Source organism: Diuraphis noxia, unplaced genomic scaffold, assembly GCF_037042655.1.
Source record: "Diuraphis noxia isolate RWA-SAM2 unplaced genomic scaffold, SU_Dnox_SAM2 contig0002, whole genome shotgun sequence".
Classification (NCBI taxonomy): Eukaryota; Metazoa; Arthropoda; class Insecta; order Hemiptera; family Aphididae; genus Diuraphis; species Diuraphis noxia.
In genome coordinates this window covers 55023022-55048219 of record NW_028301712.1, presented here as the reverse complement: position 1 = coordinate 55048219, position 25198 = coordinate 55023022, and the positions used below count along the sequence as shown (strand labels likewise).

The following is a 25198-nucleotide window of genomic DNA, read 5'->3' as shown; positions in this document are numbered from 1 at the left end:
AATCAATTTAACTTATAATATAGTTTTGAATACTATCCGCACACAGCCTGATGTAACTGTATATTTTTGAGTAAACTACCGCACAAAGCAATAATAAAAAAAAATGATATTTTTAGCATGACAGTGAACTTGTTAACCAACCCTGTAAAACAACGATATTTTAAAATTCAAGTGATCTAAAAATATGTGTTAAATTGTATGATGGGTATAAAATGATAAAACTGACAAATTCATGACTAAACACACGACGATTCTAAATGTTGTATCGTATCGTTTTGTGAAATCCCGAATGAAAGACTCTAAGACACGTCGTTAAAAAATTGACGCACAAACAGTTGTAAAAAAACTATACGGTTGGTGTTTTATACTTAATTTAAGCAACAATTTCGTAGTCATCATAGCTTCGTACAAATCTACTACCTACAATGAAAATGTTTACCATGTCACTCGAATATAGTTAAAAACATATCATATAGACATTACACTTGTTTGAGAAATAAAAATGCATGCTATGTCTAATACTTGGATGTAATATACAGTATAATAAATAGGTATATTACCTAACTATCTACTTCATTATATATTCAAATATTTGTAAATATTTAAAACTCTTTAGCGAGTATACTATAACTAAGTTGGTAATATAATTGTTTTTTAAATTCTTTTTCAATGATTTAACACTTCATTTCAGGTGTTACAAATTATTTGTTTGGTGATGAAATGTTGCCATAAAATTATAAAATAAACACAATTCCTAATTGAATTATCACTTTTTTGTCCGTTGGTTTTAAAGTAGTATGTAAATTCTTTTCTTTGGTATTTTATATGCGTACTATTACTATATACTCATAGTTATATACGGTTCCCATTTTTTTTCCAAGACTAACAATTTAAGTGTCATCAAGTGAAAAGACTACAACTAATTTCAAATAACAATAAGTAAATCGAATATTAAATATACCTACTGAAAAATTGATTTGAGATTTTCTATTTCTAAATTATGACTTAGACATATTTTCAGACATCCGTCACGAAAACAGAGAAAGTGTTCAAAATGGAATTTACTAGAATTTGACTTGCGCTCGTAATATTATTAAAGTCTCGGTAACATAATATAAAAAAAAAGATTCCCTGACAAAATTATTATATCTTTTATTCTTTTATGTATTCATCCGTGTTTTGCACATAATAAAAACTATATTTTTAACGGTTTTATTTCTTTGCGTCTTGATTATTGTAATGATACAGACGAGACGTGGACGTTCGTCAATTGCATTTTTGTGGGATCCCTCACCGCAGGACACCAAAGTAATTTTAAATCTGTATGCCGGGGAAAAATATCTTAGACCCCTTGCGGATTATACGTTATATCAAAAAATTATTCATTCTTATTAATAACAATTTTGACAACTTGTTAAGTAGATACCTATATACATATTATATTTCCCCTAAGACTTAATAATATTTATAAATAATATAAATTGGACGTTGCATAGAGACTAGTGGATAAAATAATGTTAAATGATGACGATAATACCGACTAATACCTATGTGATTAATCGATGTAAAGGGAGAGGAGAAAATAGTTTTTAATATAATAATAATAAAAATATATAGGTAGTGACTTTAGTGTTTTCAAAAATTGAAGGTATCCGATTTAAATCTTGAAACCAGTTATTTTCTCGCTATAAAGCAATAATAATCTGCTATATGATGAATTTTGTGGATAAAGCTATACTCCAACGAACGTAAAATAACATGAAATCAAAACCGGTATTTTCAATTACTTGCAAATTCTTTTAAAATTTAGTAGACCGATAAAAGCCACATTGAACCGTAAATTACAACGGCAAAGAACTCACGACTGGTTTCTCAAATCAGACTCAATTAAAAACCTTTTCGTGCGAATCGCTATAGGTTAATACAAATCGAGCTCAGTTAGCATTTAAGCACCGTAGACATATTTTATGATAATATCAGAAACGTTCGATAGTAATATAATGTTAATAGTTTCTACTACACGTGTTGTTGGTTACAACAGTCTACACGGATACCTATCAGCATATATTTCCAAGTTAATTGGCTTGCATTTATTCGTAATACAAATGAGTAGAATCTTAAAAGTGTGTACTGCAACAATATAAATAAATAAGAACGATACATTTCTTTGTATTTAGTGTATTGTATTACATATTTTTTTAATTGTAAACTCGACAATGAAAATTCTTCTTTATTGTTATTAGCTGCAAAAGGTATGGAATATAAGAAAATTACTAAACAATCAGATTGACATTTTATTGGACTAGATGCGTATTGATATCGAACTGTATAGATGTACCTGTTGTTATATACTCCTCCTCTCTATATATTACAATGTCTTCTCATTTCTATCGGGTCGGTCATCTTCGCCCAACCGTTGAGACTTTTGTGGTATTTCCGCAATTAACAAGCCCGCAATAGATGGTAAAAAAGCACAAGATCAATATACATACGTATATCGATCAATAGTCAATAATACCCTAGGGGAACAAGACAGTTTTTAATTAACTGTTTCTGTCAAAACTTTGTATTGTGCGCTTTGGAATTCGGTTTTAAGTGGACGGAGAAGCAGAGTAGGACAAAATAAACTGCCTTTTGGCGCCTGCAGTGCATTGAATTTTAATTAAAATTTTGATAACACAACGCCCGTTTATTACTTCGTATTGCTTTACAAATACACACAATATTATTTCATTATTGTTACTATTATTAATATTACCATCGACGATGACGACAACAATGCTTGAACATAACAATAACGTGAGAATGACTAGCGTCGTCCACAACATCATCGTCATCATCATTGTTATTTGTTGTTGTTTGGTTGGTACTCAAAACCGTCGCGGTCACACATACCATTGGATGAGGATTAACACAATTATTATGGGAGTATATGACGTGTATGTATATATTGGGTGGACTGGTGAGCGTGGCGTATAAGAAAATATTGAAAAGGTTAATGGTATTTCCCGATCGAAAGGAGTTTCCGCGATGGAATTCATAAAAAACAACATAATTCCAGTGAAAGTATTATGTAATAATATGACAAACTATAATTTTTTACTATATATTTTAAATACTTTTATACCTACTGGCTACTAAACACACTGTTCTGTGTGTGACGGTTGTATACATCATGCATAATGTATTTTATATCAACCCTTAGAATTTAAAATAATTTTTACATGTTATTAAATTTCGATTTTATTTTTATCTTGCAGTATGCATTGGTACCAACGGTCGTCTTTCTGTGCCGTCGAATCGGGATCATCATTACCGAAACCTCAGGGACCGTTACACCAATTGCACCTATGTGGATGGCAACCTGGAACTGACATGGTTGCAGGACGAACACTTGGATCTGAGTTTCTTACAACACATACGAGAAGTTACCGGATACGTTTTGATTACTCATGTGGACGTCAACAAAATCGTGTTACCTCGGCTGCAAATCATTCGAGGCCGAACTCAATTCAAATTGGCCGTCAAGGAAGAAGAGTTTTCGTTACTGGTCATGTTATCAAAAATGAACAATCTCGAATTGCCAGCTCTAAGAGGTAAGCATTTCTATTATTCTTGAATGTATGTAATTTTTAATATTCATTACTCATACCATACATTTATTCAGATATATTAGCTGGCAATGTGGGCATGATCGATAACTATAATCTGTGCCATATGCGCACCATTAACTGGGATGAGATCATCACCGGACCGGGGGCCAAGTGGATGTACATGTATAATTTCTCGAACTCTGAACGGGAATGTCCACCTTGTGACAAGTCGTGTACGGGTGGCTGTTGGGGTGAAGGTCCACACAATTGCCAAAAGTTCTCAAAGATCAACTGTAGTCCCCAATGTTATCAGGGCCGTTGTTTTGGACCAAAGCCAAGAGACTGCTGTCATTTGTTTTGTGCTGGTGGTTGTACGGGACCAAAGCAAAGTGATTGCCTCGTAAGTATATTACAATATAATATGTTCATTATAACTCAATCTTGATAATATGTCTTAAATTAAAAATAATAATTATATTTATAATTTTAAAGGCTTGTCGAAATTTTTACGATGACGGTGTATGCACTCAAGAATGTCCGGCGATGCAACGGTATAATTCCATAACATACTCCTGGGAAACAAATCCAAATGGAAAGTATGCTTATGGTGCGACTTGCGTGAAAAACTGCCCGGAACATTTGCTCAAAGACAATGGGGCGTGTGTACGAAGTTGTCCACCAAAGAAAAAGGTAATAATAATTATGCTTAATTTAATTTAAATATATTTTTCTAAATTAAAACTTGTTTTAGGCTGTAAATGGCGAATGTGTATTGTGTGACGGCCCATGTCCGAAAACTTGTGAAGGTGTAACTACGATACATGATAGCAACATTGATGGTTTTAAAGACTGCACCGTAATCGAGGGTTCATTAACTATCTTAGACCAAACATTCAAAGGTTTCCAACAAGTTTTTGCTAACTTCAGTTTCGGCCAACGTATCAAAGCTATGCATCCTGACCGTTTGGAAGTGTTTAGCACGTTGAAAGAAGTGACAGGTTACATAAACATACAAGGATCCCATGAAGATTTTAAAAACCTGTCATACTTTAGGTAAGTCTTATAAAATTACAATAGCAATAATATACCTATTGTTTAAATTAATTATATTTTACTTCAACAGGAATTTGGAAGTTATCGGTGGTCGCACTGTTACCGAATACTTTGCATCATTGTATATTGTTAAGACTTCGTTGACTTCATTGGGTTTGCGTTCGCTAAAGAAAATCCATTCTGGGAGTGTTGCAATACTAGAAAATAAAAGACTTTGTTACGCCCAAACTATTGACTGGGAGTCCATAAAAAAATCATCGGAACATCCAAAGCTTTTGCAAAATAACAAAAATGAATCTCTTTGCAGTAAGTCATTATTTATAATTATTAAACACTTATCTAAGGTTTTCATGGTGTATTTATATAGTTTTAGAGAATGAAATATGCGATCCGGAGTGTTCAAAACAAGGTTGCTGGGGTCCTGGACCTCATCAGTGTTTGTCTTGTAGAAACTTTCAGTACGAAAATCAATGTTTACCTAATTGTAGTCATGTACCTGGGTAAGTAAAACATTTAAGGTTATGAATGTGAGTTTTTGATTTTTACTATTCTCGTTGTTATTTACTATGCAGGCTATACGAAGCTGGTGATAAGACTTGCGCGGCATGTCATCCGGAATGTGACGGTGGTTGTCACGGGCCCGGCCCCGAACACTGTACATCATGCCGCAATCTTCTCGACGGTATTCACTGTGTATCTCAATGTCCAGTGAATAAATACAGTGCTAACCAATCCAGACCCAGTGAATGTTTACCATGTCATTTGAACTGTGTTGGAGGTTGTAGTGGTCCGGACAACACAATTGGACCTAATGGGTGCCGATCTTGTCACAAAGCTGTTTTGAATGCCGATGCTTCAGTCGTAAGTATTTGTCTCTTATTAATTTACTTTTTGTTGTTTTATAAGAAAATCTAACAGTCTGTCTTAATGTTTTTCCTTCGTACAACTTAAATAATATATGTGTAATGTGTATATATTTTTTTATAGGAGAGATGTTTACACAAAAATGAAACTTGTCCAAATGGTTACTATTACGAATGGGTTGGACCGTTGGAGCAAGGTGGTGCTGCTCTACGTGCATTAGCCGGCAAAGCTGTATGCAGAAAATGTCATCCGCGGTGTCTGAGGTGCACAGGTTTCGGATTCCACGATCAAGTCTGCCAACGTTGCGCGGGCTACAAACGTGGTGATCACTGTGCAGATGATTGTCCAATCGAGTACTATGCCACAACCAACAAGTTACCGAATGGAGAAATAGAGCGTGAATGTATGCCATGTGACATTCTATGTAGAGGATGTTACGGACCACACGCATCTCAATGCCAGGCGTGTAGGCATTTCAAAATATTCGAGGTAAGTACCACAAAAAAACGAGTCTTAATAGAGTAGTTAAATAGTGAAATCCTTAGGAAACCTAAACGGTACATTCTATTTTAACGTTCTAGCTCAGCGGCAACCCTTCGGATAACCGTACGGCGTTCAACTGCTCTGGTCCTATCTGCCCGTCTTTTGCTCCATACAAGGTGTACACTAAGGACGACCCAGACCCATATTGTTCCGCAGATGACGTCAGAATGGCTTCTAAACTGTAAGTTCGTCGTAATATTTTGACTTCTCTGATATTCAATTTCTAACCATTCGTGACATTATTTTTGTTTGATTTTAGTAGTGATTCGGAGCAAATACCATTGATACTGAGCGCGGTTGTAGTTTTCACGTTTTTGGTGATGGTTTTACTCATGATTCTTGTATGGCACTGGCGAAGACGTGCACGAGCCAAAGAGACAGCAGTAAAAATGACAATGGTACTAACAGGTATGGAAGATAACGAACCACTAAGGCCTTCGAATGTCAAACCCAACACGGCTAAACTAAGGATCGTCAAAGAAGTAGACCTGAGAATAGGCGCTGAACTTGGAAATGGAGCTTTTGGAGTTGTTTACAAGGTATTACTCAAAATTTAATATTCAGTCTAGTATTGAATGATTTTAAATAATTTGAATTGGATAAATAATAATAATATCATGCGTTTATAGGGCGTTTGGGTTGTTGAAGGCGAGAACATTAAAATACCAGTAGCAATCAAAAAGCTACACAAAAAAGACGACACGTGTGGTTACGAAAATACTAGCAAAGAATTCTTAGATGAAGCTTATATAATGGCTAGTGTTGAACACGACAATCTAGTAAAATTGTTGGCCGTATGTATGACGTCCGAGATGATGTTGGTCACCCAACTCATGCCACTCGGGTGTCTATTGAAGTACGTGCGAAACAACAACGACAAGATTGGTTCCAAAACGTTCCTAAAATGGTGCACGCAAATAGCCAAAGGTAAGAGATTTTAAAAATAAATGCAGAGTGATCAATGGATGTTCTAAATTCAAACGATTTCATGCAGGTATGGCTTATTTGGAAGAAAAGCGACTAGTGCATAGAGACTTGGCAGCCCGAAACGTCCTCGTGCAGAACACCAACTGCGTGAAGATCACCGATTTTGGTTTGGCTAAACTGTTGGAAATTGACCAACTGGAGTACACTGCTGACGGTGGAAAGATGCCGGTCAAATGGCTAGCCCCAGAATGTCTTAAGTACAGGGTGTTCACTCACAAGAGCGATGTCTGGGCGTTTGGTAAGTTTACTTTCGTCGTCACGTTGTACAAGTACAACCACATACCCGTAGTAAATCAACAATTTTTCATATTTTTTTTTTTTTTACAGGTATTACCGTATGGGAATTGTTGACGTACGGTAAACAACCGTATGAAAGCGTGGACAAAAAAGAAGTTTTGGGTCTGCTAGAAAAAGGTGAACGATTGCCGCAACCACCAATTTGCACCATTGATGTGTACATGGTGATGGTAAAATGTTGGTTAATCGAAAAAGATAGCCGTCCTAGTTTTGAGGAACTTGCCGATGAATTCGCCAAAATGGCAATCGATCCGGGTAGATACCTGGTCATACCAGGTGACCGTTACATGAGGTTGCCGTCGTACTCGTCGCAGGTAAGTTGTCGATAATTATTTGAGATTTTGACCGTTGATTCACTTTTTTACGGTTCGGTTATTTATTATTTATCGCGTAGGACGAAAACGAGATATTATCAAACCTGGCGACTGAAGGTGCAGATATGAGTATCATGGAATCTGATGAGTACTGCATGAACCCAAAAATGGGAATGCCGGGACCGTCGAGGCTTGGATCGAGTAGCACGGCGGGTGCTGACATGTTAGGATCTATGCATGGTAGACACAACTGGGATCGAGAGCTCAGAAAATTCGGTGACATACATCGATTAGGTAAAAAATTGTTTTAATAATTCATAATGATAACAGGTGATAGTCGCTTCGCCCACAATAACATACAAACAGTACTTATAAAAAAAGTTATATTTACCTTAAATTACTTTTCTTGGTAGATTGCGATACTTCCGAAGATCTCAGCAATGGAAGCAAGGCGCAAGTGGGCACGTTAAAATTAGACTTGCCATTGGACGAGGACGATTACCTAATGCCGTCTCCAGCCAACGACGAAATCGACAACAAACGACGGCACGCGCCTGCCAATTATATCGATTTGATTGGTCATCAACACGCTGAAGGTAAGTCATCTTAATTATTAATATCTCATTTTGTAAATGATAAAATCAGAAGACGTCGAATTGAAAAAAGAATTTATGGTAGATATGTATTATTAGGTATAGTTAACCTACATTATTAACCAAAGTAGCATTCAAAAATAACCTAACCGTTGAACCACTTTAAAGCTAGAAATTATTCGGCTCTCCGAAATCTTACGAAGTATAAACTCTGCTCCCAACAATAAAATCTTTTATCGCATCAATAATAAATTCCCTCTCTTGCTATCTACATTGTGATTCTTTCCTTATAATAAATATTATTACGTTTGCGTTGCAGTGGAATACGCCAACGGTAGCCTCCCAAGGCCTCCTGGTCTGACCAAAAACTACCAACCAGACTTCTTGCCAGTCCAAGTGAGCAGCGTGGACAACCCGGAGTACCATTTGACCGGTGGCGAACCTTCCGCCGTGACACCATCTACAATCTCCGGTGACGGTAGCGGTTCTGTTGCAGAGGCGTCCTGCGAACCGCAGTCACCTGCGCCTACCTCCAACGGCCGAAGTCTGGAGGATGAGTCGGACCATGAGTACTACAACGACTTTGATCGTCTGCAAAGAGAGCTCCAACCGCTTAGACGAAACGAAACAACCGTTTGACGACCGGCTACCAAACCGGGTACGCACCTGGTGGCGTCGAACCATTTTGTAGAAGTTTAAGTTTTGTTCTGTTGACTCGTTTTTAAGAATTATTAAGAAATTATTATGAGATGACGCATGAAACGACAAGTTTTTTACAAGTTTATTCGATATATTATTATACGATATGCATATAATAATATTGTTTTATTTATATTTTTATTTTTAAAACTATTATATATTTATGTTTGTATGACGCTGTGCCATTTTCTATCCCGACTGTACATTATATTATTATTTTTATTATCATTATCGTTTGATAACTGTAAAGAAATATTTTATACTAATTGTAAGGTTCTTGTTATTGTTAGCGTATACAACAATTTTATTGTGTAATATGACTATGTAGTTTGCCCATAATACAATGTAGCAAAACGGATCAAACAATGGAACCGTTTTCCTCTGAGTTAATGTACTTAAAAAGAATCAAATCATATTTACACCAAAATGAAAACCGATTGCCTTTAAGATATCTGTGGGCAAACAAATATATATTTAAAAATATTTTTTTAAAGGCTGTGATATTTATTTTATTAATGTAAATAGGGTTTTCTTGAAATTATTCAAAACATTTAGTTATATTTACTGTATTATTTGCATAAATTTTAGGCTTAAAAAACAATAAACTATATATTTTTTCATTGTAATTACTATTAACTACGGCAATATTTTTGTTTTATTTTAAGATAGACTCTTACCGAACATATTATGTATATGAATATGCATACATAATTACCAGCTATCCATTAGTTTATGATGTGTGACCTATTCAGATTTTAGGTACCTATTAATAGGTGGATACATGGAGATTTTAAACTGACCTGTTGTACTTATATAATATTAATTTAAACCTTGATTGTATAATTTTTTTTTTAGATCTCTTAATTTTCCATGTATCATCATAATTTATAGTTGTATTTGTTGGATTACACATACAAAAACAATACTTGCCATTGGCTACACACATACTGAGTATGAATTTTAACAAGTTTGAACTTAATATCTACTTGTGTTTAGAATAAAGATACTATTTTGTTTTAGTTTTTATAAATTTACCTAATAATAGTAAGTGCCATTTATTAATGTATTTTTCACTATGAATATTAGAAAAATGAATTACTGTGCGGTAGCTATTAATTTTACATTTTTTTTTTTTACTATAATGTTAATCTTTTAATGAGTCTGTTTGATAGGCATGTTTGTGATTTATAAACCTATGTGTGTTTGTGTACATTGTATACTTACACGTATACTTGTAATATTCATTTTGTAAGTCTGTAAAGTGTCAATAAAAACAAGTTGATCTTATATAAGTAATGGTTTTAGTTATTTTTTTTACAAATTATCATAACTCGTATCATATAAAATTAAGTTGTGATCCAGTGCCTATTTGGCAATTTTTTTTTCATATATATATTAGCCAATAGATTTAATTATAAATTAAATGTAATATTCACATGGATAATTATTGGTACTTGATAAAATACTTGTTACATAATTTTGATAACAGTTGAATAAGTTTAAAGGCAATAATATATATTTAAGACCTAAGTAGTTAAGTTATAAAAATCCATGATAAATTAAATTAGTTAATCATAATAAAATCGCGAACTAAACAACTAATTATAAATAACTAATGTTTAATAATTTTATAACATTAATATCTTCCTCGGCTCTTATTGCTCTTTGATAAGAGAATTTCAATTTTGTCGATTGTCTTTATACGTCTCCCACTCTATTTAATCCGAGGCCATAATATTCTATAAATATATCTTTTGATGTACTCACAACTTATTGTTGGCGCCGTCGTGACAAATATATATATATATATTTTTTTATCATATTTATATATCACATTTTGTCATTGGCGTCGTCTCGTCGATGGCCGGTATTATTCGCTCACAAAGACTTTGACAAAAGTACACAATATAAGATGAACAGTGAACACACAGTTTTGCGTTTTCACCGCGACTACAACTTTACTGCCGACATTAATGTGCTTATTGTTTTTCTCCGCGTATGCTACATTGCTACCGCCGACTGTCCGACTATTTTTTATAAGTGAGTATTAGTTAGCGTGTTTACCGTTGGAGTGCTTTGTCGTTTCGGCGTTACGCCGTCACGCGTCAATTGCGTCATTGGTTAGGTACGATACTCACACACACTCACACTCGCTAGTAGAGTAGTAACAGTAGTAAGCTATTCGGCGGTTCGGCACTTCGATTTCAGTCGACTTCAGTTCTCTGTAGTCATTATCCGCTGACGTACACGCTGTTTCGTCGACACTGTTCGCTTGTCGATCGCCCGACGTTTTATTGACGATATTCGTTTTTTCGGTGAGTACTAGCTCTCAATAATTGTATATTATTTCAAACCTTTGCGGATTGCGAGTCCTCATTAAAATAAACAATAATACTGTTTACAGACTTCAGTATTAGAGACGATAAGTTACATAAAATATCAAATTAAGACAATGTTCGTTTTTATGTATGAATTAGGACATCTGTATTTCTTTATCGTTGGTACCTTTAAAGTTCTTTAGATTTCAATTTCAAAATTCAAACTAAACTTACTAAACATTATTTTCTTTCACTTTTGACAGAAATGTGAAAATTACTTACTCACTAATCTGTCTAGTTACTATGCAAAATTAGTGGTCCACTGTCCACTTACTCTCTTGTCTAAATTTTGAAAACTAATAATAAATTTAAAAAAAAACTTGTACCTTAGTAACAAACAAATTAGTAGTACGTAATAACCTCGATAATAACTTAGGTATGTATAAGTTAAAACATTTAACGACATCATATACCTAAAATATAAATTTTACATACTTCCCTAATCCAGATATTGTAAAAACAATGACATTGTATTGTTTAAGACTTGAGACAGCCAACGCCTTGTGTTATGATAATAATGATAATAATAATAATAATAGACAATACCTTATAAAATACACAATGGTATCAAATTTTTCAATTTTGTGACTTCCTATTTAATTTTCTCAGTATTAAAAGTTTATTTAAGTACAAAGATAAGATAATAAGGTACATGATCATTTATGTTTTTAAATTGTTCATATAGATTGTGTTTGTGTTAAGTGAATTAACACAAAAATGAGCGGTGACCCTTATTCAGAACGTACATTCATCATGGTCAAGCCTGATGGTGTTCAACGCGGCCTGGTCGGCAAGATAATTAAGCGCTTTGAAGAAAAAGGATTCAAATTAGTCGCAATGAAGTTTATGTGGGCAAGTACTCCTAGTTAAGAACCTTCAATAACAGCATTTATTATTTTCAAAAAATATTATATGCCTAAAAGTAGACATGAAACTAAATAAAAAACAAATACTACTTTTACCCATGTACATAAAATGTAATGGTATTTGTCACTTTTAGTGTTAGCTTGGATTAATTAATAAAAGTTAGGTTTCAGTAATAATTTTATCAAGTTCAAACTTGTGAGTTAGGTTAATTTAATTGTAAATATTATGAGTAATGAATGCAAAATTTTAGTTGGGGTTTTCCCCCAAGACTGGGGGATGGGGGCCTTCAGTCCTATAACTAAACTAAAAAAATAGCACAACAATTTAAATGTACCCAGAAGGTTAAAAATGATACAGGCCAATGATATATTGATACAATGATACAGGGAACTGCTAAAAACAACAATAGATTAGCATAACTTAAACTTGTCAGATAGCACTATTTGGAACATTCTTATTCATATTTTTTATATCTATTTATACATGTATTTTTTAAGTAGAACATTAGAATCCCAACAAATTCAATTTTTTTTTAAAATAATGTTACATACATTATTTGTTTCTTGGCAATACTAAATAAACTTAGTTTTTATGAAGAATATAAAAAAATTTAATTAATAATAGTACCTATTGAGGTAGTTAAAAATAACTTTTAAATTGCTTAACATTTTTTAATGTTTATTATGTTAATTTCTTACGTTTTCTTTTGAAAAATAATAAATATGTATCATGTAACATATTATATTAAGTTTAAAAAAATGTATTTAAAGTTTAAAATCAAGTTACTTATTAACCCTAATATTATTTATTTTAGGCATCTGAAGAATTGTTATCAAAACACTATGCTGATTTATCAAGCAGGCCATTTTTTCCCGGTCTTGTCAAATACATGGCTTCTGGACCAGTAGTACCAATGGTTATTAAGCACTATACTGTTTATAATTTATATGGTTAAAATTCGTAATAATTATGTTATGTATTATAGGTATGGGAAGGATTGGATGTTGTAAAAACTGGACGTTTCATTCTTGGTGCAACTGACCCAAAAAATTCAAACCCTGGTACAATTAGGGGGGATCTATGTGTTCAAGTCGGCCGGTAAATACTTCTATAACCTATAAAAAATTTTGATATTTTTAATAATTATTTTATAATGGTTAAAATTACTTTAGCAACATAATTCATGGTTCGGATGCTGTAGAATCAGCCAACAAAGAAATTGCTTTGTGGTTTTCAGAGAATGAAGTAGTATCATGGTCAAGGTCCAGTGACTCTTGGTTGTATGGCGAAAACTAAAATATAACTATTGATTTCTCGAGCTTTTATAAACTATTACATGATCATTAGTCATTAATTAAATTAGTTATAATTGGGTAATAGAAATGTACCTAATTATTATGAAAATTATGAAGTATGCTCCGTGCTCATTTAAAATTCTTTAAAATATGTATTAAATATAAAATCTTTTATTTTGAAAATATTATTCTTATAAATATATTATTCAATTGAAATTTTATAATACTGAATATTATTTTTTTTGTTTTTTCCTCATTTGATCTTCATCATTACTATCACTTTTTTTATTTTTTCCTGCTAACCAAGACGTCATAAAAGTGCTGCTTTTGTTAATTCTGTAAATAAACAATACATTTAAAACTGCTTTTCAATTGAAAATCTTAAAATAAACAAGTTAACTTAAAATAGTTAATTGATTATAATAATAATATAAATTATTGTAACAAATGTATTTTAAATTATAATATGAACACCCAAATTATTGTCTTCAATTCGCTGTGCTGTAATTAGACTATATTCTTTTCAAAATAAGAATGGTAGTTGGCCGCAATAACCAGACAAGTGAGGCTAGTGCTTTAGAACAAATCCTTAGCCTATATTCAATATTGTATAAGTATATATTTTATACTACTATTTAACCCTTGTATTTTTAAAATTATTATGTTCAATAATTCTATTTTATAATAATACTAGCTGATCCCCGTGCATTTTGTTGCTTATTAAAAATACCAACTCTATATGATTCATATTTTGTGTTTAATTCGTCATTTAATATCTGGCTAGTCATATTCAAAACTTTTCGTGAAAAATTCCTGTGAATTTTTCACTATCTTAATCTTACAGGACTATAATTATACTCAATCATAATATTTTCTCGAATTTTAAGCTTTGCAAAGGTGAAACAATTTTTAAAATTTGTACCTAATAATAAATTGCTAATATTTTTTTCATTCATAATATGTTGTATAACCAATAGCAACCCTATGATAAACAAAAATATATTTATCATATCATTGGTATACCCACATCAAAATTAATTTCTCACGGAATTTTACGCATAGTTTTTAACGGATAAAATATTATTTTATTATTTAAAGCTGACCCAATGAACTATTATATATTAAACTTTCCAGAGATGTGACGAATTCTAGACCAACTGAAATAAGTATAAAAGTATTAAGTATAAAGAAAACAAAAAATGTAAAAACGGTTCAAAAATGTTGGGCCATCGAAATTGGTTTGAATTCGAGATACTCAGTAAATTGATCCTACTGAAGTGCCACTGCATCATAGAATTTTTGATACACGGAAATAATTTTATGGCTTTTTTAATAGCTAGTTCATAAATATTTTATAAAATCTTAAATCCCGACTCCTGACTTAACCTGTGAACTGTCAAAAAATGTTCTATAGCCTATAGCCATAGTCGATAAATGGAAAACCTAACAATAAAATAATTTATAAAATTCGAACCAGCAATTCAAACTTTTTTTAACTCTTCGGCTTTATAATATTAGTATAAATTGATATTGATAGATTAAAAACTTAAAATAAAAATAATCTTCACTAATAAATATTCATTTAGACTAAAATCAAACAAATAATTAAATTGTCAAAATAAATGTTCACTTACATTTTTGATATTGGTTTATTACAATCTTCGCTTTTGTTACGAGAGTTGTTAACTATACTTGACACTTCATACCACATTAGATTATCAATTGGACGAAGCATAGAGATGGCTTGACTTGCAGATACTCTTCTGGTATCTAACCAATCCTAGGTAGTTAAAATTGTATAACAAAAAATCACAAATTATAAATGTTTAAAAATGTATATTTTAATTACATAGACCAAAATTAACCTCTATAAGTTGTCCATTCTCTAAGACTGCTGGAATTCTGTGATGAAGTTGAGAAAATGTCTTACTCGATTCCATAGTGATAACTGAATAACTATAAACTTCTCCATTGGGTGACTTCCATTTATTGTAAATACCAGCTAATTGAAGTAGAGATGGTCCATTCCACCCAGATTGCTCTGTCCATGAAGCCGATTCCCAAGCATTTGTATCATATACTGAAACCTTCGTAAAAATATTTCTTATAAGATAAATATTTTTAACTTTATTTTTTATTTATACCAAATCAAGGATGTATTGCCTGGTCCGGGTATTTCAAAAACAGGCATATATAATAAATCATAAAATATTAATGGAATAATTAGGGGTAGGCCATGAAAAAAACAAATCTAATTTGATTCTAAAAACAATTAGGTAATATTTATTGAACCCCAACCAATAAAATATTTTGGCTAAAGTATGATTAATTCTGTATTAGGTAAATATATAAAGAGTAGAGAAAGAGGGAGAATTAGAGATTTATGTTTCAATTTTATACTTAGTTATAACTTTTTTAATTCATTATTTGTTCAGTGATTGACTGTTACTGTTGATTAATCACAAAAAAGTTATTACTTAATTCACTACTAACTCCATGTTTTTGGGGCATGTGTATAAAGTAAGGCTTTTTTTTTCCAGCCCCTTCTGTAGTTTTCCATTCATAGAAACCTTCACAAATTACAACACACCTCCTTCCTTTAGTCAAAGGTTCACTGTACAGTTTTGAAGTGGTTATATTTTCTATTCGACAATTGTTTGTGCTCAATCCATGATTGTTAAAGTTTCCCTAAAAATATTTTTAAATTTAATATTAAAAATAAGATGACTAGATACAATTTTTCTTATTTAAATGATAATATAATATAATATTATATTATCATTGAGTAAATTATATTATACAATTTACTCAATGCTTTTTTTTTTTTTTTTTAGTTACAGATATAATTTAATATGTTTCTAGTAAAATACCTTATGCCAGGGAGGTATCATACCCCATACCATAGGTGTCAGTATCCTGGACGGGTAGCCTACAAATTCTTCGCCGGAAACAAGAATAGGTGTTACATCAGTAGGCGCTATGTTGTTGGACTGCTTAAATTCAATGTTACCATTCATTTCATCATGCCATTCCGGTTGACAATACAATGTTCCTTTACGATTTTTATAGCTTGTCGCTTTGCAATAAGTTTCACGTCTCAAGTTACTAATAAAACACAAAACAGATACTTATAATTTAGTGTAGGGATCACTAACTGGTAGACTGCGGTAATAAGTTATGACACATTATATTAAAATGTGTCATAACTTATTAGTCAAAAAAATCAAAATATTGTTATGTTAGTCTTCTGTCAACATCCAGCATTTATGACGATGAAAATAAAATAAATGAAAAATCATTTATTTATTACATAATATGAAAAGTAAATATATTTATGCTGTAATGTGAATCATTTTTCCACGTTTTTAAAGAAAAATGATAAAGGTATAAGCTACTCACCAAGCAGTTCGGCCGCACATTTTCTTATTATGTTCTAATTCTGACACAAAACAATTGGACAATTTTCACCATCTAAGTAATATCAACTACTCCCCTAAAAATAAATAATAATATTATGAATTATAATAAATAATATATGATAATAATATGCTACTGAACTACCACATTCATTAAATAAAAAACAAATATTAATCACCATTTGTATGTTGGTATGAAATAGTAATTACTCCAAAATTCAGTAGTTTCAATTCAAGTTAAGAAATTCAGACTTTAAAGTGATAAAAATCATATAAACACTGAAGAGTATTAGTGTAAATGAAGAGTTGAGAATACCGTGTTTATTAGTTCCTACAAAGATACAGAATATAATAATATAATATTGTAGGTATGTTTAATATAAGTATATCAGTCTACACTCCATAACTTACAACTAGTGCAATAGCAATACCGTATTACTGCATGTTCTCTATTTGTTTGGACTTGGGAATTGAAAGTTGGAATCACCATCACTCCATCAACAGCATCAACATTCGGCATTCACCACCAAAAACCAGACGTCAAATACCTACGAGAAAGATAAGAATACAAATAATATAAAAGTATTCTTATCTATCTAGATGTCTAACACCTGAAACATCCATATTTGATATTTAATATTTTTAAATTGTTTTTACAAAACCCAAGATGACCATGTTATAAATATATTTTGAAATACATTTTTTTTGTATTTACTACAAATATTTACTGGTTGGTACAGCTAAACCAACACATTTTAATTTGAGTTTAGGTACTTGTAGTTAATATAATTTTTAAAACACGTGGTTGTGTTACTGTGTAGTGTGTATGATATTATTAATATTATAGTAAAATAATATAGTGTATAATAATATAATGTCATAGATATAATAATATCACAGATTATATAATCTGTGATAATGTATTATTCAAATTCGTTATCACTGTTCATATTCAAATCGCCTTGAATCATGATATTTGGCGGTAATTTGATAACCATAGATGATAATTAATAAAATTTGTCAGTCTAGGATATATTATATTTAAATATTGTCATATATTCTATTTTGAAACGAATATTTTATTTTTCAATTAAGACGCATTTTGCATAAGGCATGGTTAATCAATTTTTCCAAAAACATTGCATGTATAGTTATCATAATTCATATTACCTTATATTATCATGGATATATATATACCTGGTTTGAGGATAAATCGTTATCATTACGCGATTTCATAAAAATTTAAAACTCTAACGCTCAAAACATTTTTCCTATATTAACGCTTCAAATTTTCCGTATAGCTATTTGAAGCAAAACTTATGGAAAACTTCGTGTTAAATTTTATAACATTAGATATAAATACAAACAATATTAGGAATTTTGAACTACAAAATAATTTGCAAATATTCATGGTTTTGACAAATTTTTGTCAATATTTGAAATTCAAATGCTAATAAAAATTTAATTTGAATTTCCGGTGGACATTTTTTTTTTGTGATAAAGGTTGACAAATTTGTAAGGAATCTTGTATTAAATTTTCAAATCTTAGATTTAAAAAAAAATTTTTATGAATTTCTAGCTTAAATTATTGAGAATATAATAATCGTGATAGAATGAATTTTTTTTAGTAAAATGGTTATTAATGTTCAATAAATGTGTACACAAAAAATAAAATATATTTAAGTATGGAAAAAAATTTGGAAGGGGAGATTGGCGCCCGCAGGCAAATGTTTTTCAAAAAGCAAAAACAAAATTTGAAATATTAGAATATTAGAATTCATACTAAAGACTGCAAAATGTATAATTCCGATAAAAAAAAACGAAATAAACTATTCGAATAATAAAATCGTGATATAATTGTCTTTTCAGTTAAATGGTTATAATTAATTAAAAATCTGTGTACTCAAAAATAAACTATATTATATTATCAAAAAATAAAATGGGAAGGGGGGATTGGCGCCCACAGGCAAGTGTTTTTCAAGAAGCCATAAAAATAAAAAATTTGAAAAATTATGATGTAAGAATACACACTGAAGACTGCAATATGTATAATTCCAGTAAAAAAAACGAAATAAACTATTGAGAATAATAAAATCGTGATAGAATGAGTTTTTTTGAGACAAATGATTACTAATGTTCAAAAACTGTGTACACAAAATTATAAACTATGTTAAATAATGAAAAAAAAATGGGAAGGGGGGATTAGCGCCTGTAGGCAAATGTTTTTCGAAAAGCAAAAAAAAAATTAGGAAACCTAACCTATGACTGCAATCCACAATCTTCAAACTCATAAACCCAAAAACTTATTTAAAGTTATTATTTCATTGATGAATGAAGATTAAGACAGCTCCTTTATAGAATGTGATGTATAAGAAAATTATTCAAAATTTATTGAATATCTAATCATTGTGAATAATTTTTACGATTACACCAATTTTAGTTTATTAAATGAATATATATATATTAATATATTATGAAGGCAGCAACGTGAGTAAAACCCCTTTAAATTGCAAACAATTTTAAAAATTAGGAAATATATTGGCTTGTAGTCATATGGTCTGCCGTCAATTTTAAGTTACATATGAATTTGTATTGTATAAATCAAAATTATATTATAAATTATGATCAGAGGATGCATTATTTACTGTAATTTACATTTCTAAGTACTTATGAAATACTGGTATAACACTTATTTGGACTTAAAACCGTGATAAAGATTACGAAAATATTAATCATGTGGCATAAATAATATTAAGATTTAAGCATTATTTTTTTATTGCATAAGCTAAAAAAAAGAAGTATGTATTATATATTAATATATTAATAGTATTGTATTAATATTTTCCCCGTTAATTTTTAAACATTTTCTTTCATTGTTATGCTTACAAGTTCGAATACCTTAATAGTAGGAAAAGATCAATGCAAATGCCACGACCAGTGATGATAGTCATCTATCATCAACTGAGCTCAACTTACCATTCTCTATAGGTACCTAAACCTAAACTAACCTTCTTACGACTTGTTTAACCATCTGCATGTCCGCGGGGAAGGCAGTGTCATAGGCCAGGGTTAGGATTTAGGGAGGGAATAGTGTATACAGTACTATACACCCAATACCCCTCAAAAAGGCTGACTATGACACTGGGTTTCAATTCAAGTATCAATCTGAATGTTTGTAGAAAGATTAATAGTATTTGTGTAACGCGTGACAAACGGATGGTTAACTAGGACACTAGGAATAAAAAGATCCTTAGTTGGTTTCCGATATATGTGTTTACTTATCAAATTGTTCTATTGATTGTCAACCTCTTAGAAACACCTTTAATTATAAGGACATGGGCCTTTTTCGCGATACTAGATTTTTAGGAGTTCGATGCCACTACCTCTTAGATAATACGGTATATTATGGATAGAGCAATGCCAAACTTTTTGGTGTAAATAATTTCAAGCAGATATTCATAAGACGAGTGTCTGGTAGTAATGACTTGAGAGGAACCGTAATGAATATAGGCGCATACGCATAGTACATACTATAATTTTTAATTAAAAAATAAGATTTAAACTCGGAAATATGATTGGACGTAAATTGTAGAAGTAATAACTAATAAGTATTAAAGATTTATCTGTTTGTTTTGTCTTCGACTTGTTGTCATTTTGAAAAGTCCTGTTGAAGAGAAATATCTATTACATATTAAATAATTATGATCCTATTGGGAGCTGCTGAACATAAATTATTTATGTCTTGCACTTGTATGAATAATTGAATACATATACAAGTGAGACATCCCCATTAAAGCAAAACAACTTTTGTAATATGATTATATAAATTGGGTAATATCTAAATAATGTTCTCTTCCAACACATTAAAATTATAGTTATTACGCTTTTCTGGCCAAAAAAACTTCATGTGGCATCATGATAATTTATCTTAAATTTTTATATGGTAACTAAAATAACGACTCTCGACACCAAAATCTGAATTATTACGGTTTTGAATATTACATAACATATTGTTGTGTGATAGGTAATCTTTACATCGTTGTGTCTGTATTTTTTTAAATGATAAGGTTCAAGTGGCCAAAAGAAAATTTAATCATCTAAAATATCTCAAAATACCTACAAACTTATTGTTAATAATTATTATTGAAAAGTTATATCATTAACTATAATATCTTACATAGACTTAACCAATGTACAATTTGATTAGTATTATTTTTATTATTACATAATACACGTTCTTATTTTTAACAAATCCATCGGCAACTATGGCCATATTACGTGTGTTTGTTTAAAAACACGTGAGCATGTGGGTTAAGGATTCGTCACTAAGAACCCAGGTGGTCACCCATCCAGGAGCTAGTGACGCCGGGTGATGTTTGACCAAGGCAAACCATCGCGCCACACCAGGCCCCAATATACATTTTTGTGTGTTCCAAATATAAATGTTATTTTTTGCTATTCTTACATTAGTATACGACTAGTGTGTGCATATACCAGGTCAGAGGCAATTCTTTTTCAAGGGATCAACCGCATGGCCTGATTTTACAGTTTGGTTTAAAACACATGTAAATAGGACGAGGATTCGTCACTAAGAACTCAGGTGGTCACCCATCCGAGAGCTAGCGACCCCGGTCTATGCGTTCACGTTGACCTCAGAACAATTAAGTGACTTCGGCCAACCACCGTCTATTTTTCATCAAGTTCGAGAATGTTTTTTTTGTTTATCTAGATAATAATAACAACACGTATTTCACTTAAAATATTGTACAGGTAATAAATACGTACATGAAATAGGTATACTATATTTTTTTTTTAATTTGTCTAAAATCTTAAATTTAAAAAGTCAATTAGACTACCTAGTCAAAAAAGTAAACTATTAAAACTAGTAAAGATTCCAGCACTCGATTAAAATAATACTTTAAAAATGATTGTATTTCTCAGAAAAATTACCTATCACAAGATCTTATTTCTTTTCAGTATTAGAGATTTGGATTAATTTTAAAAAAACTATTAATAGAAGTTGCTTTTAATGTCGTAACGAAATTCTTATAATTCTTAATCACCTTCAAAAGTTGTTTTTCTTTTACCTTGATAAATTAATATTACGCATTTTTATTTTACAATATTTTATGTATATATACTAGAACAAGGAATTTTTGTGTATTTTTTCTTTTTTGTTAGCTTTATTATATGCTTATTTCTAGGTTAGTAGTTGTACACAGCATATTTCAAAACATATGTGATCAAATTATAAATGTTTTTAGTGCATATTATATTGATAGTTAATCAAAAATCAAGCACTTAAGTAAATATTTTTATGAATCAAGGTATAATTACATTAAATATATTAAATATGGATGAAGAGTGAAATTTGTACTACTTAGCTCTTTAATTTTGTTTTAAAATATATTGTATATGATTGTGATACACAATATCTTGTGTATTTTTAAATATATGTGTCCCAAAAAACAGAGGGTACACACCGTATATATATTTAAACATACATAATAGATACATAGAAAATTGAATTAAGGAGTTTTTAGGGTAATAAAAGAATGTAATTTTTTTTAAGGCATATTCAACTGCATATAGGTACTTGATGAATTTTTAGTATATAAAAGTCCTCACTCCACAGTTATTAATTACTTTTACATCCAATCATGTCTACTTTCAAGTTTATTGTTTTAATCACAATTATAGTCCAGTCTTGTAAAGTATTATTAAATAAAAGTATTCAAATTCTTTATTTTTAATTTGAAGTTCTAATAAAATGAATATTTTGAGTATTATAGGTATACATATATTTACTTATCAAACAAAAATTCTAGTACATTTTGTTTTATTGAGTATTACAATACTTTTCATAATTAAAATAGTGTGAACGTTTTTTTAATGTGTTTTTTATTTTAAAGAATTTAAAACACACATTTTCAAAAAAAGTTATCATTATGTATTATGCTATTAATTTTAAAGTTTTAAAATCGTTTTTGTTTTTTAGACAATAAAAATTATAATATGTTTAATGAGATTGTAAATCTTTAAATATAAATAAATTTTGTTATTTTAAAGATTTAAATAAAATATTCATTTGATTGATGTGATATTTTAATAAAATACATATCGACCAAAATCATACTTTTCACAAGTCACACAAGTTTCACAATGTAAACAATCGACAACCAATAGCTTTTTCAACTTGATAACACTTAAGAGGATGTCAGTACATTTTTTACTTCTCTCACTCTCTCTCTCTTTTTGTCCCACGCACAACATAGTTACCAAATATTACATTCACAATAATCATGCAATGACATCCTCTTAAACGGCCTAACCAACCTTCTCTTTTTACTCTATCCCATAAGTCGAAGGTTGTAAACCTTACCTAATCTGGTAGTTTCACTCAAAGGGTCCAGTGGCCTTTGCAATTCAAGATCCTAACCTACGTATTCTAAATTGTTAACATAACTGTTCTACCTAACTATTCCACTTCCCCCACCTAACACTACCTCTCTCTCACCCTATCCCTATCTTAACCTAACCTAACCTTCCTCTTCACTTATCTCTCACTCACACCCTTTCCCCTTTCTCTCTCGCCTTTTCATCTGCTTCACTGATCCCACCTCTTTACTCTACTTCTCATTATTTCTCTCTCATCCCCTCTACCTATCCTTCTCTACCCCTCTCTCACACTTCCAGTCACTATAGTACCTACAGGTCACCTGATAATTGGTGAAAATATTTTTAAAAAAAATTTTAATTATTACACCTGACCAACTTCCTAATTTTTATCATGATTTAATTGTTAATCATAAAATTGTGTTATACCAGTGGTTATAAAGACTGCAGGCAATTTATCCCTTGATCAATATATAAATTAATAATATAAAAAGACCTACTGAAAAATAGAAGATTACTTACCCCATATCTGAATCTACTATTAAACTTCATCTTCGAAACATTGTTAACACATTTCGCACAGGTCTCACAGCTGAATATGATATTTAATTGGAAAATTTTAACTGATGAATACCATTTCTGAAATTTCAATAAAATATTTTATGATCTATTCATTTTTAACCATTACAGATAATATAAAATATAGCTAAATAACCCATTTAATGTTTAATTTTTACCGTATATAACTAATGATTATATGTGTTTTAAATATTTTATTCAAGAACTTATCAATTTTGTATGTATATAAAGATATAACATTTCTTCAATAGCAGCAACAACGCCTATTGGCTACTAGAACTCTGATATCAGTTCATTATTTTTTTAATAATTTTTTATACAAAGCTTAATTATTATTGCTTATTATAGTTTGTTTATTTATTTTATTTTAATAATTTAAAAATATTATTCCAATTTATTATTTATTAATTTTAGAAAATAAATGATAATTGCAATTCCAATATATAATATACAAAATAGTTATAAAATTGTTTAGGTACCAGTAAATTGTAAAAATTTAATTTAATATAAAATTGTTTTTAAACTATTAAGCAATATGCATTATAAATATAAAGTATAAGTAGGTAATAAATTAACCTATGTGAGTTATTGGCTTAATGTATAATATATTTTGTATGCATATTGTATAATATTATATAGGTACCATAATAAATACCTAATGTAATTTATCCAATAAATGATTTTCTGATAATTTCTAATATACAAAATCCTTAACAACCACGAGTTTTAATTAATTGTGTTATTGTGCTATTACACTATTAACAGCTATTAAATTTTGAGAAATAAAGTAATTGGATGGTTAAATACTAGTATACTACAACTTCAGTGATACCTGAATATGAGAACAGTAAGTACCTACTAAAAGGAAGATGAAAGCTCAGAAACATCATCAGAAAGGTCTAAACCAGAATGTGATGACATTTTAATTAGTGATTACCTATATGAATGAACAAGGTTTCTTAGTAAAGATTTTGGTAACAACTTTAATAAAATCACTATGGGTCAAATGTTTTTATGGAGGGATATTAAAATTATTAAAGTTACAAAAGAATTCTCTGACAGGTTATTTTATACCACAACAAACAAATTATGGGCAGCCAGATTTTAAAGAAATTATAGTTTTAAAGAAAACTAGATAATATTCAAAAATAAAATCATCAAACATAAATTTGAAATTTGCATTTACTGAAGAGCCCGGAATCTTGCAAATTAAAAAACAAAAGATTTAATTTCATTGTGCAAAGCTAAACTCATTCCAGAACTTACAATCATTTTTATAAAATCTTTTAAAAAAAACTATGAAAATAAGATTAAATTATACACC

At 30.4% G+C, this 25198-nt stretch overlaps 3 protein-coding genes across 8 annotated transcripts in view; 2 read left to right on the top strand and 1 right to left on the bottom strand.

The window, feature by feature from the left end:
- Egfr (epidermal growth factor receptor) overlaps positions 1-10235 on the top strand; it is an 82874-nt gene extending 72639 nt beyond the window's left edge. For 3 of the 4 annotated variants that reach the window (XM_015509361.2, XM_015509357.2, XM_015509359.2), the window contains 16 exons: positions 3261-3596; positions 3668-3993; positions 4086-4283; positions 4345-4646; positions 4717-4952; positions 5014-5146; positions 5219-5507; positions 5634-5999; positions 6092-6234; positions 6313-6592; positions 6683-6980; positions 7048-7278; positions 7368-7651; positions 7732-7945; positions 8065-8247; positions 8564-10235. In XM_015509361.2, the coding sequence (XP_015364847.2) occupies positions 3261-3596; positions 3668-3993; positions 4086-4283; positions 4345-4646; positions 4717-4952; positions 5014-5146; positions 5219-5507; positions 5634-5999; positions 6092-6234; positions 6313-6592; positions 6683-6980; positions 7048-7278; positions 7368-7651; positions 7732-7945; positions 8065-8247; positions 8564-8883 (4139 nt within the window). In that variant the 3' untranslated portion in view covers positions 8884-10235. The remainder of the gene's footprint in view (positions 1-3260; positions 3597-3667; positions 3994-4085; positions 4284-4344; positions 4647-4716; positions 4953-5013; positions 5147-5218; positions 5508-5633; positions 6000-6091; positions 6235-6312; positions 6593-6682; positions 6981-7047; positions 7279-7367; positions 7652-7731; positions 7946-8064; positions 8248-8563) is intronic. The other variant, XM_015509360.2, reaches the window with a different exon arrangement.
- An 855-nt stretch (positions 10236-11090) lies between these two features.
- On the top strand, positions 11091-13707 carry LOC107162446 (nucleoside diphosphate kinase-like). Its single transcript, XM_015509347.2, has 5 exons — positions 11091-11258; positions 12007-12173; positions 13003-13104; positions 13174-13286; positions 13361-13707. Exons 2-5 carry the CDS (start codon positions 12039-12041, stop codon positions 13482-13484), a joined length of 474 nt encoding a protein of 157 aa, XP_015364833.1. The 5' UTR covers positions 11091-11258; positions 12007-12038; the 3' UTR covers positions 13485-13707.
- Positions 13633-17752, bottom strand: LOC107162450 (abasic site processing protein HMCES). 3 transcript variants are annotated; one of them, XM_015509353.2, is made up of 9 exons: positions 17511-17752; positions 17311-17447; positions 17079-17230; positions 16883-16976; positions 16354-16588; positions 15977-16171; positions 15349-15570; positions 15118-15263; positions 13633-13819 (listed from the first exon to the last, which is right to left on the bottom strand). In XM_015509353.2, the coding sequence occupies exons 4-9, from the start codon at positions 16900-16902 to the stop codon at positions 13717-13719; spliced, it is 921 nt and encodes a 306-aa protein (XP_015364839.2). In that variant the 5' UTR covers positions 16903-16976; positions 17079-17230; positions 17311-17447; positions 17511-17752; the 3' UTR covers positions 13633-13716. The 3 variants fall into 3 exon arrangements, with proteins under 3 accessions (XP_015364839.2, XP_089077601.1, XP_015364840.2); XM_089221475.1 differs by having other exon boundaries at positions 17331-17447; XM_015509354.2 differs by lacking the exon at positions 17079-17230 and having other exon boundaries at positions 17311-17752.
- Between the last annotated feature and the right edge of the window lie 7446 nt (positions 17753-25198).

Coding starts and splice junctions, on each gene's coding strand:
- LOC107162446 (XM_015509347.2), top strand. CDS start 12,039: ATGAGCGGTGACCCTTATTCAGAACGTACATTCATCATGGTCAAGCCT. Junction 12,174..13,002: donor TCGCAATGAAGTTTATGTGG/GCAAGTACTCCT, acceptor TATTTATTTTAG/GCATCTGAAGAATTGTTATC. Junction 13,287..13,360: donor CTATGTGTTCAAGTCGGCCG/GTAAATACTTCT, acceptor AAATTACTTTAG/CAACATAATTCATGGTTCGG.
- LOC107162450 (XM_015509354.2), bottom strand. CDS start 16,902: ATGTGCGGCCGAACTGCTTG. Junction 15,571..15,976: donor ACATGCCCCAAAAACATGGA/GTTAGTAGTGAA, acceptor ATTTTTACGAAG/GTTTCAGTATATGATACAAA. Junction 15,264..15,348: donor AGAATGGACAACTTATAGAG/GTTAATTTTGGT, acceptor TTAACTACCTAG/GATTGGTTAGATACCAGAAG.